Genomic DNA, 14,664 nt, shown 5'->3' with positions numbered 1-14,664 from the left:
TACGTATAATAATGTGGGGGTCCATTCATAATAGGGAGGCAAAGCAAAGAGGGCTGTGTTGCATGTCCCTCAATATGCATGATGGAAGCCCAGCTCCAGGGCCAGGGAGAACTCGTTACCGGGCCGGACTAGTCCAGTGACGTTGCGGCCCGGTTCAGTGACCTTGGAGGTGTCTTTCAATATTAAAGGGATGATGATTGTGATGATGGGAGTTGTAGTTAAAAGTAAAAGTTCGTGACGCCACCTGCGGCTATGTGGGCCACCGCTGCGCTGTGTATTCCCTGGGGCAGATGATGATGGCGCAGCTGAGGTAATATTGCTCCCCACAGTGGAGCAGGAGACCGGGGCAACAGTTGGAGACTCTATTTTTGGGCAACTGGTAGGCTTCAGGGTGCAGGACCAAGAATGTGGACAATAACGGACAAGGACTGCAGTTTCGTTACCTATCACTTTACTTGGTAACCGGTGAAGAAGTCCTGGGAGACTGGTACAGGTGGTGATGATGGTGGTCCGAATAGTCAGGAAGCTGTCGGGGAAGCCTCCCTGGCCAGGTGGGTGTGAGGCCTACCCACTACGCTCTTTCCTGGTTTTCAGGGCTCCCGCTGCGTTAGCTAGGCTGAGGCCCTCTCCCCTGTCACTTGTGGTAATTCTCTCACCCATATGGCAGGCTGCGTGGACCGTCGCAGGTACCGCTTTGCTGACAGTGGATCCCGGTCCCTAATCTGCGGCTTTGCCTTCAGGTGGTCTGTGGGGGCCAGGAGACTTGTAATCCTCCTGCCCTCCGGATTTAGCTACCGGGACACGAGTACCAAAGCAGCCACGGACTCCGGTTTCTAGCGTGCCCTTCTGGGGTGAGGTGGCTCCCCAGAGTTTTCTTCCTTTTTTGCCTCTTTGTCAGACTCCGTCCCCCTAGGCCGAGCTTCTCTCAGCTCTCCGCCCTCAGGAAAAAACGGTCTGCTCTCCTCACACTCCTGGCTACAACTCCTCTCTCTCCAACGGTCAACTCCCAACATCACTCCTCTACCTCCTTCACCAGGTCAGAGCTTCTGGGAAACACCAGGTTTAGAGCTCCCTTTGCTGGCCCGGAGTAGGAACTGTGTTGAATGTAGGTACTTACTGACCAAGGGACCCCTCGCTTGCTTCCAGGCTTAGTATTAACTCCTCTGTGGGGGCAACACTACTGTGACAACCAGGCCACTGGGGTGACACAGAAGCAGGGATGTGCAGAGAAAAACTACCGTGTTTCCCCGAAAGTAAGACAGTGTTTTACATTCTTTTTACCCCCAAAAGTGCCACTATGTCTTACTTTCGGGGTATGTCTTATATTGGAAAAAATCCCACAGCAATCGCAGCAAGTCTCCATGCAATGTACCGTATGGGGACTTGCCGTGATTGCGCCCTAAGTGTACCGCAAGTTAAGGAAACTTAACCACCAGCGGCTGCACATGAGGGCACTGAGGCTGCGTGATTTTGTATGTTGTCCATGGTCCTGATGGACCACGGGCAACATTACTGCAACATTTCAACATTTCTCGGTAGCCGAGCGTTCAGCTGAGCGCCCGACCGCCGGCATGTGTCAGCTCTCAGCTGAGCGCTCGGCCGCTGGCATGTCAGGGCGTTCAGCTGAGCGCCCGACCGCCGGCATGTGTCAGCTCTCAGCTGAGCGCTCGGCCGCTGGCATGTCAGGGCGTTCAGCTGAGCGCCAGACCGCCGTCATGTGTCAGCTCTCAGCTGAGCGCTCTACCGCCGGCATGTGACAGCTCTCAGCTGAGCGCTCGGCCGCTGGCATGTCAGGGCGTTCAGCGGAGCACCAGACCGCCGGCATGTGTCAGCTCTCAGCTGAGCGCTCTACCGCCGGCATGTGACAGCTCTCAGCTGAGCGCTCGGCCGCTGGCATGTCAGGGCACTCAGCTGAGCGCTCAGCCGCCGGCATGTCAGGGCACTCAGCTGAGCGCTCAGCCGCCGGCATGTCAGGGCACTCAGCTGAGCGCTCAGCCGCCGGCATGTCAGGGCACTCAGCTGAGCGCTCAGCCGCCGGCATGTCAGGGCACTCAGCTGAGCGCTCAGCCGCCGGCATGTCAGGGCACTCAGCTGAGCGCTCAGCCGCCGGCATGTCAGGGCACTCAGCTGAGCGCTCAGCCGCCGGCATGTCAGGGCACTCAGCTGAGCGCTCAGCCGCCGGCATGTCAGGGCGTTCAGCTGAGCGCCAGACCGCCGGCATGTGTCAGCTCTCAGCTGAGCGCTCAGCCACCGGCATGTCAGGGCGTTCAGCTGAGCGCCAGACCGCCGGCATGTGTCAGCTCTCAGCTGAGCGCTCTACCGCCGGCATGTCAGGGCGTTCAGCTGAGCGCCAGACCGCCGGCATGTGTCAGCTCTCAGCTGAGCGCCAGACCGCCGGCATGTGTCAGCTCTCAGCTGAGCGCCAGACCGCCGGCATGTGTCAGCTCTCAGCTGAGCGCCAGACCGCCGGCATGTGTCAGCTCTCAGCTGAGCGCCAGACCGCCGGCATGTGTCAGCTCTCAGCTGAGCGCCAGACCGCCGGCATGTGTCAGCTCTCAGCTGAGCGCTCTACCGCCGGCATGTGACAGCTCTCAGCTGAGCGCTCGGCCGACGGCATGTCAGGGCGCTCAGCTGAGCGCTCGGCCGCTGTAACTGTACTGTAAAGAAGAAAAAAAAAATAAATAAATTTTTACTACGTCTTACTTTCGGGGTACGTCTTACATTAGCCGAACCCCCCAAAACCCCCACTACGTCTTACTATCGGGGGTGTCTTACTATCGGGGAAACACGGTATGAAGAAGCCACAGAAACATTTTAAAGGACTGTGCCGCCAACTGTTGCCGTATTAGAAACTTACACTATATGATGAAAAGTACCTGAGAGCCTCCACATTACACCTACAAGAGTGGTTATGACTATCACGGGAGTGTCATGTGGTTTCTGGCAATAGAAGGTCACAGCGTTTGGCTGTGCAAAATGCTCTCTGACTTTCTATTGTTCCTGCTGTTAATATTCATTGGTATAGGTAGCTTTCCTGCTGGGTTTTTATCTCTTCCCATTTAGGATCCAGCGAAGCTTTCCTTCCATCCAGCTGCTGATTATCATTATTCTCCATGTGCTTAAATACTCCCATCATCCGTGGACTTGTGCTGATATTATTCAAATCATTCAAGCTCTGGTTACAAGCAGGCGGCTTGTACTCATCTGTGGTATCGTTGCTGAAACTTTCCTGAACTTCTACCTGAGTCATTTGTGGATAAGTAGTTCATGCATTTTCCCCCTGTGTGTCCTCCTTGTGTCTTCTCTAGTGTTTAGTGGGGTCGAGGAAGAGCTCATCCCATCCGTTCCCTATTTAGGGCCCAGAACTAGGGATAACTAGGGTCAGGTATCAGGCTCGGCGCATAGGTGCGAAACCTATCTAGGATCACCATCCTAGATAGATTCTGCACTTATGTGCCTAGCCGGATACCTGACCCTAGTTATCCCTAGTGCTAGGCCCTAAATAGGGAACAGTTGGGATGAGACCCCAGGGACCAGCGGTACGTTTGGTCAGGGGTCACCATCTCCCCGGTCCCTTTTGTTTGGTGCTTCCTCGTACCTAGCATGACAATGACCTCCCAATCTACATCCATAGACTTTTATGTTGAGTTGCTTAGTTTACAGATATTAGAGCTTCCACTCTTCTGGGAAGGTTTTCTACAAGGAGGGGTCTGTGGGAAGTTTTAACTTATTGATCTATAAGAGCATTTGTGAGATCGGACACTGATGTTGGTGAAGAGGTCGGGGTCACAATCTCCATTATCAGTTATCCCAGAGTTGTTGGATGGGGTTGAGGTTGGAGCTCTGTGCCATCAAGTTCTTCTCTACCAAACTCCCCCAACCATGACGTTACGGTCACAAAGCTTGAAGCTACTGTTCTCCAAAATATCTTGTATTTTGAAGTATTAAGATTTTCCTTCAGTAGAACTAAGAGGCCTCGGCCGACCCCTAAAATACACCAATAAATTATCACCCCTCCTCCACGAATCTTTACAGTGGTCACAATGCAGTCAGGGGGTAACGTCCTCCTCCATTCACCAAACCCAGACTCCTCCATCAGATCCCAGATACAGAAGTGTGATCTGTCAAGTGCACAGAACACGTTTCCCCCGCTCCACCGTCCAGTGGAGGCTTTACACCACTCAATCCGACGCTCAGCATTGTGCTTGGTGATGTAAGGCTGCATGCAGCTACTCAGCTGGTCTTCAGCACTCGGCCCCCCACCCTACAATATTACCACTTCACGGCCAAGTTGCTGTGTTTTTTTCCTACTTCTCGATATCACTCGAAGATGATGGGGGAAGATTTAGGAGGGAAGAAATGTCATGAACGGACTTATTACCCCGGTGGCCCCTATTACTGGACTACGCTGGTATCAGTGAGATTTTCACCACCACCTGTTCTGTCACATGTTAGTATAGGCAGGCGGCATGGCGGGGCGCTGGAGGTTATACACTGGGGACGAGGGTCCCGTATGTTATATACTGAAGTGGGTGGAGGTTATACACCGGGGGGCGAGGGGCCATATGTCATACACCAGGGGCGAGGAGCCAGATGTCATACACCAGGGGCGAGGAGCCAGATGTCATACACCAGGGTCGAGGGGCCGGATATTATACACCAGGGGCGAGGAGCCAGATATTATACACCAGGGGCGAGGAGCCAGATTTTATACACCAGGGACGAGGGGCCGGATGTTATACACCAGGGGCGAGGAGCCAGATGTCATACACCAGGGGCGAGGGGCCGGATATTATACACCAGGGGCGAGGAGCCAGATATTATACACCAGGGGCGAGGAGCCAGATTTTATACACCAGGGGCGAGGGGCCGGATATTATACACCAGGGGCGAGGAGCTGGATGTCATACACCAGGGGCGAGGAGCCAGATGTTATACACCAGGGGCGAGGAGCCAGATGTCATACACCAGGGGCGAGGAGCCAGATGTCATACACCAGGGGCGAGGGGCCGGATATTATACACCAGGGGCGAGGAGCCAGATGTCATACACCAGGGGCGAGGAGCCAGATGTTATACACCAGGGGCGAGGAGCCAGATGTCATACACCAGGGGCGAGGAGCCAGATGTTATACACCAGGGGCGAGGGGCCGGATGTTATACACCAGGGGCGAGGGGACAGATGTTATACACCAGGGGCGAGGAGCCAGATGTCATACACCAGGGGTGAGGGGCCGGATGTTATACACCAGGGGCGAGGAGCCAGATGTCATACACTGGGGGAGAGGGGCCGGATGTTATACACCAGGGGCGAGGAGCCAGATGTTATACACCAGGGGCGAGGAGCCAGATGTCATACACCAGGGGCGAGGAGCCAGATGTCATACACCAGGGGCGAGGGGCCGGATATTATACACCAGGGGCGAGGAGCCAGATGTCATACACCAGGGGCGAGGAGCCAGATGTTATACACCAGGGGCGAGGAGCCAGATGTCATACACCAGGGGCGAGGAGCCAGATGTTATACACCAGGGGCGAGGGGCCGGATGTTATACACCAGGGGCGAGGGGACAGATGTTATACACCAGGGGCGAGGAGCCAGATGTCATACACCAGGGGTGAGGGGCCGGATGTTATACACCAGGGGCGAGGAGCCAGATGTCATACACTGGGGGAGAGGGGCCGGATGTTATACACCAGGGGCGAGGGGCCAGATGTTATACACCAGGGGCGAGGGGCCAGATGTTATACACCAGGGGCGAGGGGCCGGATGTTATACACCAGGGGCGAGGGGCCGGATGTTATACACCAGGGGCGAGGGGCCGGATGTTATACACCAGGGGCGAGGGGCCGGATGTCATACACCAGGGGCGAGGAGCCAGATGTTATACACCAGGGGCTGTATGTTATACCCTGGGGTGGGTGGATGTTATACACCAGGGGCGAGGGGCCAGATGTTATACACCAGGGGCGAGGGGCCGGATGTTATACACCAGGGGCGAGGGGCCGGATGTCATACACCAGGGGCGAGGAGCCAGATGTTATACACCAGGGGCTGTATGTTATACCCTGGGGTGGGTGGATGTTATACACCAGGGGAGAGGGGCCATATGTTATACACCGGGGGAGAGGGGCGATTTGTTATACACCGGGGGAGAGGGGCAGTATGTTATACCCTGGGGTGGGTGGATATTATACACCAGGGGAGAGGGGCCGGATGTTATACACCAGGGGCGAGAAGCTGGATGTTATACACCAGGGGCGAGTGGCCATATGTTATACACTGGTGTAGGCGGATGTTGGGGTAAGAGGCTGTATGTTATACACCAGGGGCGAGGGGCTGTATCTTATACAATGGTGTGGGTGGATGTTAGGGCGAGGGGCTGTATGTTATCCACCGGGGGCGAAGGGCCATACTTTATGGCAGATGGACTAAATTAAAAAAATGAATTAAACTCTTAAAATGTGGAGCTCAATCTGTTTTTTCCCATTTAATGTATCTCATAAAGCTCAAGAGTCAAAACTATAAAGTGTTAAACAGGCTGAATAAAGGGATCAGTCCAACAAAACTTGCAGTAAAATGTAATGGATTCTGCTTCCGTCTGCTCATGACCCCCTCATCAGTTATCTAGAGATTCTCATTTCAGCAGTGCTGGAGTCAGACCCTCTACATAGATCCGTCATGAGCACGATAACCAGGACCCGGATTCTTCCATACGGAGGGAGTCAATCAATCACAGGTTATGGGCATATTCACCTAGCAAGATCTAATAAATGAAGGGAGTCTCCGCGGCCTGTGCCGAGCACGCACGCCGGGGGCACAGACTTACTGTTCTCTCGGACCAGGCAGAACTCCAGGGAACTCTGACTCTCCAGCGTACTGTCCAGATCCACAGGCACGTTCGGCTGGTTCTGCTTCTCTAGTCGATATTGAGGACCTAGAGAGAAAAAACACCAGGGAAATTATATATAGAAAAGACTACAACTGCAAATCATCATTGCTGTCTATACCTATTGGATGGTCCGGCCGATATATATCCATCTACTGTGTGTGATTGTGTCCTAAATCTACCCTAAAAAAAAGAGATCTCAGAGGAAAGTAGATTTTGGCCATAATGGACTTCAACATGTCTGATGCTTGCGATAAGCCATAACTAGAGATGTCTGACAGAAGCGTGCTCCCCTCTCCCTACTTAGCACATCTGCATGCTTGGCTGAACAGAGCATGCATGTATATGATGGGGCGTTGGGAGGAACACTGTATGCTGCCAATCTGCATAGCACTCTGTGACAAACACAGTTCTGCTCTATTGCTGCATCAACTTTGCTTTACTGCTGCTAACTCTGCACAGCCCTCTGTAACAAACACAGCTCTGCATAGCACACTGCTACAAATGCAGCTATGTTCTACTGCTGCATCAACTCTGCTTTACTGCTCTCAACTTTTCTGTGACAAACTCCGCTCCGCTCTATATGTGGATTAAATTTGCTGTCTTGCTGCCAACTCTGCATAGCACTCTGTGACAAACTCTCTGCTCTCCACAATTGCTGGATCAACTCTGCTTCACTGCTCCTAAAGGTACCGTCACACTAAGCAACATCGCTAGCAACATCGCTGCTGAGGCACAACTTGCCAGCGATGTCGCTGTGTGTGACATCCAGCAACAACCTGGCCCCTGCTGTGAGGTCGCTGGTTGTTGCTGAATGTCCTGGGCCATTTTTTAGTTGCTGGTCTCCCGCTGTGAAGCGCACATCGCTGTGTGTGACAGCGAGACAGCAACAACTAATGTGCAGGCAGCAGGAGCCGGCTTCTGCGGACGCTGGTAACCAATGTAAATATCGGGTAACCAAGAAGCCCTTCCCTTGGTTACCCGATATTTACCTTCGTTACCAGCGTCCGGTGCTCTCAGCTGCCAGTGCCGGCTCCCTGCACACATAACCAGACTACACATCGGGTAATTAACCCGATGTGTACTGTGGCTAGGAGTGCAGGGAGCCAGCGCTAAGCGGTGTGCGCTGGTAACCAAGATAAATATAGGATTGGTTACCCGATATTTACCTTAGTTACCAAGCGCAGCATCTTCCACGTGTAGCGACGCTCCAGCAATCCCTGCCAGGTCAGGTTGCTGGTGGGATCGCTGGAGCATCGATAAAGGCCCCTTTACACACTAAGACTTTCAGTGATCCCACCAGCGATCCCAACCTGGCCAGGATCGCTACAAAGTCTCTGGTGAGCTGTCAAACAGGCAGACCTGGCCAACGACGCAACAGCGATCCGGACCTGCAGAACGACCTAGCTAGTCATCGGGGACGTTGTAAAGCAGCTTTTTGAAAGGGAAGTCGCTAACAAAGTCGCTGTAAAGTCCCCTTTACACACTGAGACTTTCTAGCGATCATGCTGCACAGCGGGAAACAAAGGACCAAAGAATGGTCCTGAACGATTTGTAGTGATCAGCGACCTCACAGCAGGGGCCAGGTCTCTGATGTGTTTCACACACTGCAATGTCGCTGGGGAGGTCGCCATTACGTCACAAAACCAGTGACGTTACAGCGATGTCGTTTGCGATGTTGCAGTGTGTAAAGCCACCTTAACTCTGCATAGCACTCTGTGACAAACACAGCTCTGCTGTATTGCTGGGTCAACACTGCCTTTACTGCTTCCAACCCTGCATATCACTTTGTGATAAACTCCGCTCTCTGTTGCTGGATCAACTGATTTACTGCTCCTAACTCTGCAAAGCACTCTGTGACAAACTCAGCTCTGCTCTATTGCTGGATCAGCTCTGCTGTAACGCTGCCAACTCTGCATAGCACTTTGTGACAGACTCAGCTCTATTGCTGGATAAACACTGCTTTCAACTCTTCATAGCGCTTTGTGATATACTCCGCTCTCTGTTGCTGGATCAACTGATTTACTGCTCCTTCCTCTGCAAAGCACTCTGTGACCAACTCACCTCCACTCTATTGCTGGATCAACTCTGCTGTACTGCTGCCAACTCTACATAGCACTTTGTGACAAAGCCAGCTCTGCATAGCATTCTGTGATAAACGTAGCTCTGCTATATTACTAAGTAAATACTGCAATATTATTGTGCAACTTTGCTCTTTTCCATTGGTTCCCCATCGGTGAGTCTACTTTCCTTCACCAGATCCCATGTAGAATGGCAACTGGTAAACGTGCATTGACCAATCCAACATAGTCTCATTGCCAAGTTACCATCGCTGTTATATTATAGTACCCCTGCTATATCTGATGGTGGCATAGATACCATGCACCACCTTATGCCATACAGCTATAGGGCACTGGTATAAAGCTGTGTGTGAACACCACACCCTCCACTTTGTCCCGAGTCGCTGCACGCCATCTGCTCCATGCATAAAATACGATCACAAACAAGATTTTTATTATATATTGTAAAGATCACTGGATTTATATTAGCCTGGATTTTATTAACCAAAGTGCGAATGCGATCATTGCAGCCGAGATGATCGGAGCGAGGGCTGCATTCCCCATTTCCTCCTGTATAGGTCGTGGATATTTCTTTAGATTTCAATTATGTAATTAAGAATTTAGGAGTCAATTATGACAATTATTAAGCATGCACTCCCTCTATAATAAAAAAAAAAAAATCACTGCAAATTTCTCTATTGGGGCAACTTGAATTCCCAGCAGTTGGGAATGAAGAATGGACAGAACATGAAAAAGTTTCTCCAAAGAGGAAATGCTTAAATTCTTCACTTCTTGTGTAAAGCCTTAACATTTCTTTTCACTAATCAATTAGATCTGTTTTCAGGCCAATATGACCAAGACTACAACTCCCAAGGTGATTGATTCATGGTCATCAGATATTCGTGAACATATTGAAACAGCAGAAAAAAAGTCTTTAAATTTGCCTTATATTACATCATATCCCATGGCCCAAGAACCACCAACACCGAAAGTTGCACATAGAAAAACTTTAATTGGTTGGGTCAAGCATATAAATATTACATGGGATATATAAAAAAAATTTTTGTGACAAGTAGAAAGGTTAAATGACACATAAGAGCGAATAAAGAACCCCATGTGGGGCTGCATGGATCAACTTAGGTGCACACAAAAGGGTGTACTCCCAGCAGGGCCAGTGTAAGTGCCTTTTACAAAAAACATATGTTCACCTAATCAAGAACTCTAAGCACATTCCAGATAAATGCACAGGAATATATTCCCAGCAGAGCCAGTGTAAGTGCCTATACAAAGGTAGATTCACAGTAAGTGACAGAATAACACTTAAGTAAATGACAATAGGCATGTTACCCGCACACATCGTCCGGTGAGCAGGGGTATGTTCCCAGCAAGGCCAGTGTAAATGCCATTGCAATAAACAAGTTCACAGTTAGTGACAGTGTAACACTTTAGTACATGAGCATAGGCACATTGCCCAGACATCTAGTCCAATGGACAGGGATATATTCCCAGCAGGGCCAGTGTAAGTGCCTATACCATAAAAATGTTCACAGCAAATGACAGAATAACACTTTAGTAAATAACAATAGGCACATACCGCAAACACATAGTCCAAAGGACAGGGAAGTATTCCCAGCAAGATCAGTATAAGGCTATGTGCGCACGTTGCGTACAAGCCCTGCAGAAATTTCTGCAGCGATCTGAAGAGCACATGTGCGCTTTAGATCGCTGCAGAAATGTCCGTAGTGAGCGCCGATTCCATGCGCTCTGCCTGCAGCTCCTGCCATAGACAGAGCAGGAGCTGCCGGCAAAGCGCAGGAAAGAAGTGACATGTCACTTCTTTTTGCGCAGCGCTTCGGCAGTAGCCGAAGCGCTGCGCTCTTAAACGCCACGTGCGCACGGCCCCTGCACAGTCTCCATAGACTGTGCAGGGGACGCAGGACGCATGCAGTTACGCTGCGCTACAAAGCGCAGCGTAACTGCATGTTTTTACGCGACGTGCGCACATAGCCTTAGTGCCTTTCCAGGTTCACAGTAATGACAGGATAACACTTAGTAAATGATCATAGGCACATTACCCAAGCACATAGCCCGGTGGAAATTCCACCAATTATAGCACTCACATGCAGTCACACAAGGGGAAAAAAAAAAAAAAAAAAAATTCCCAAACTTTTTTTTTTTCCCCCCTTTGTGTGACTGCATGTGAGTGCTATAATTGGTGGAATTTCCACCGGGCTATGTGCTTGGGTAATGTGCCTATGATCATTTACTAAGTGTTATCCTGTCATTACTGTGAACCTGGAAAGGCACTTATACTGATCTTGCTGGGAATACTTCCCTGTCCTTTGGACTATGTGTTTGCGGTATGTGCCTATTGTTATTTACTAAAGTGTTATTCTGTCATTTGCTGTGAACATTTTTATGATATAGGCACGTACACTGGCCCTGCTGGGAATATATCCCTGTCCATTGGACTAGATGTCTGGGCAATGTGCCTATGCTCATGTACTAAAGTGTTACACTGTCACTAACTGTGAACTTGTTTATTGCAATGGCATTTACACTGGCCTTGCTGGGAACATACCCCTGCTCACCGGACGATGTGTGCGGGTAACATGCCTATTGTCATTTACTTAAGTGTTATTCTGTCACTTACTGTGAATCTACCTTTGTATAGGCACTTACACTGGCTCTGCTGGGAATATATTCCTGTGCATTTATCTGGAATGTGCTTAGAGTTCTTGATTAGGTGAACATATGTTTTTTGTAAAAGGCACTTACACTGGCCCTGCTGGGAGTACACCCTTTTGTGTGCACCTAAGTTGATCCATGCAGCCCCACATGGGGTTCTTTATTCGCTCTTATGTGTCATTTAACCTTTCTACTTGTCACAAAATTTTTTTTATATATCCCATGTAATATTTATATGCTTGACCCAACCAATTAAAGTTTTTCTATGTGCAACTTTCGGTGTTGGTGGTTCTTGGGCCATGGGATATGATGTAATATAAGGCAAATTTAAAGACTTTTTTCTGCTGTTTCAATATGTTCCTGAAGTTGTTGCCTTTTACCTTATATATGTCTGTTTCAACTGTCCTGGTTGTTGCTATTCGTGAAGATATGAAAGAAGGGTCATGATGGAAAGATCCGATTCCTTCTTCCTTGCAAGCAGAAGCCAAGAGACGCTTACAATTGCCTGGAGACTGAAGGGAGCCGGCAGAAAGTCTGTGTAGTGCCTTTCATTTAGGGGTGCACACTAAGGGGGTGCATGATCCTTAGTTGTCTGTAGTCCAAACTATGAGTCTAATATATGTATGCATATAATAACCATGCAGTGATCAATAATCAATGTGCTCTGATCAAAGCAGGAAAAAGACGGGTTTATTTTAAGGAAGTTAGACGCTTGTATAACGGTCGCTTGGGAAAGACATGAAATCCTTCCAAATGGTGCAAAACTTTATCATACGTTTTCAAGCAGTTGTAAGCAAAAGACAAAGGACACGTTAGGAAATAGGAGAGACATATGTGCTAACATTTCTTAATACCGTACTTAACGTAACGAGATAAAGGAGAAATGAGATACCGAATTTTTCGTTTTATAAGACGCATCGGCTTATAAGAGGCCCCCCCCCCCAAATTTAGAGATATATATATATATTATATAATATATAATATATATATATATATATATATATATATATATATAAAATATGGGGTCAGTCTTAAGGCCCTGTCACACACAGAGATAAATCTTTGGCAGATCTGTGGTTGCAGTGAAATTGTGGACAATCAGTGGCAGGTTTGTGGCTGTGCACAAATGGAACAATATGTCCATGATTTCACTGCAACCACAGATCTGCCAAAGATTTATCTCTGTGTGTGACGGGGCCTTTATACTCTGGTGGTGTGTTACCGGAGGGGGGGGCAGTAGTGGTGGTGGAGCGTGGTCATAGGAGGCAGGGGCGGTGCTGGAGTAGGGCGATGCTGCAGGTGCTGCGGTGGGGGCTGTGCTGGCTGTTTGGAGCAGGGCAGTGCGGTGTTTGTCACAGATGCTCTGTCGGCGGTGTGGTCTTCAAAGAAATCGCACCCAGAGTTGGCGCGTTCACACATTGAGCTCTCGGCTCAATCACAAGAAGAGATCTCATCTGTGCACGCGCCACCTACGGGCGCAATTTTCCTTAAGTCTGCTGCTGGGAGATCAGTGGGCTGGAGGCGGCGCATGCGCAGATGAGATCTTTAGGTGAGAGCCCCATCTGCGCACGCGCCAACTCCAGCACCATTATTTGAAGCCCGCACCGGCGACAGAGCATCTCGGACACCCACTGCACTGACCTGCTACACAGGCGCCAGCACAGTAGCCCACACAACCCTAACCACAGCCTGCACAGTCCTCACCGAAACCCGCACAGCCCTCACCGTAGCCCGCACAGCCCCCAACTGCAGCCCGCACAATCCTCACCATAGCCCCCACCGCAGCCTGCACAGCCCTTACCGCAGCCCGCACAGCCCTTACCGCAGCCCGCACAGCCCTTACCGCAGCCCGCACAGCCCTTACCGCAGCCCGCACAGCCCTCGCCGCAGCCCGCACAGCCCCCGCCGCAGCCCGCACAGCCCCCGCCGCAGCCCGCACAGCCCCCGCCGCAGCCCGCACAGCCCCCGCCGCAGCCAGCACAGCCCCCGCCGCAGCCAGCACAGCCCCCGCCGCAGCCAGCACAGCCTCCACCGCAGCCAGCACAGCCCCCACCGCAGCCAACACAGCGCCCATTCTTCACCTCCCGATAAGCTACATTTGGATTTTAAAAAGCACCCCTCATTTTCCTCTCAAATTTTTAGGAGGAAAAGTGCGGCTTATAATCCGAAAAATACGGTACATGTTTCTCAGTTCGGTGATCTACAAATTCAATTGACAGGAAAAATGTCTTTTTAGGTGTCTCTGAAAGAAAATATGGGTGCAAGCGCCATCTTGTCCTGTATTTTGGGTATCTTCATATAATCATGTCCATAACACCTTCTCGGCATCAGCCTTTGTATAGGTGGGCTTTAAAGGATCCATTCCTTGAACCGATCAGATAGAAAATGAACGTTAGAAAGTAAGCACAGATGGAAGAGGTTAAATATCACGCCGCCTCCAGGGAGTTCCTCCTTTGCAACATTTATTGCTGGAAATGAACTGGGGTCTCCCCGCGACACCATGCGGAGGACCGCAGGCCTCCCGTACCCTTTACAGAGATCTTAAAAATGTCAGCGGCCTGAGAGGAAACAAGTTTGTTTATGTGGCAGCGGGAGGCGTTTATGTGAAGGCAGTAATATGGCCGTCAGGAGACAGCCAGGCGCAATGATTGATCTACTGCACAAGCACGCCTTGTCCTGGGTCACACGCAGATTTAGCTATGGGCTCACACAGCCAAGGTCCAAACTACTGGCCGACCGCCGAAAAAGAGCGGATACCGAAGCCTAACACCAACATTAGTAATGGCGGATTCTCTGACCGAGGTTTCCATATTCTGTACATATGAAAATCACCCTACATTCTATATATGCTGGAGGGGCCAGCGGCACAAAAACTCCAAAAAACGCAACAAATGCCCCTGCAATCTTGAGGGCATGGTCACACTTGATTTTCGCTGCGGATTTGCGTAACATACTACCCGCGAAGTAGAAGAGTTCAAGAAATCTAATCTACGAGTTTAAAAAAATTTTTATGCACCAATAAATAGG

At 50.3% G+C, this 14,664-nt stretch overlaps 1 protein-coding gene across 2 annotated transcripts in view; it reads right to left on the bottom strand.

Moving 5' to 3' along the window:
- MAPKAP1 (MAPK associated protein 1) overlaps window positions 1-14,664 on the bottom strand; it is a 239,854-nt gene that overhangs the window by 54,353 nt on the left and 170,837 nt on the right. For both annotated transcript variants that reach the window (XM_075322833.1, XM_075322834.1), the window contains one exon: window positions 6,830-6,937. In XM_075322833.1, the coding sequence (XP_075178948.1) occupies window positions 6,830-6,937 (108 nt within the window). The remainder of the gene's footprint in view (window positions 1-6,829; window positions 6,938-14,664) is intronic.

Source organism: Anomaloglossus baeobatrachus, chromosome 9 (assembly GCF_048569485.1).
Source record: "Anomaloglossus baeobatrachus isolate aAnoBae1 chromosome 9, aAnoBae1.hap1, whole genome shotgun sequence".
Lineage (NCBI taxonomy): Eukaryota > Metazoa > Chordata > Amphibia > Anura > Aromobatidae > Anomaloglossus > Anomaloglossus baeobatrachus.
Note: the sequence above shows the minus strand (reverse complement) of the source record. Positions and strands in the feature narration are given on the sequence as shown.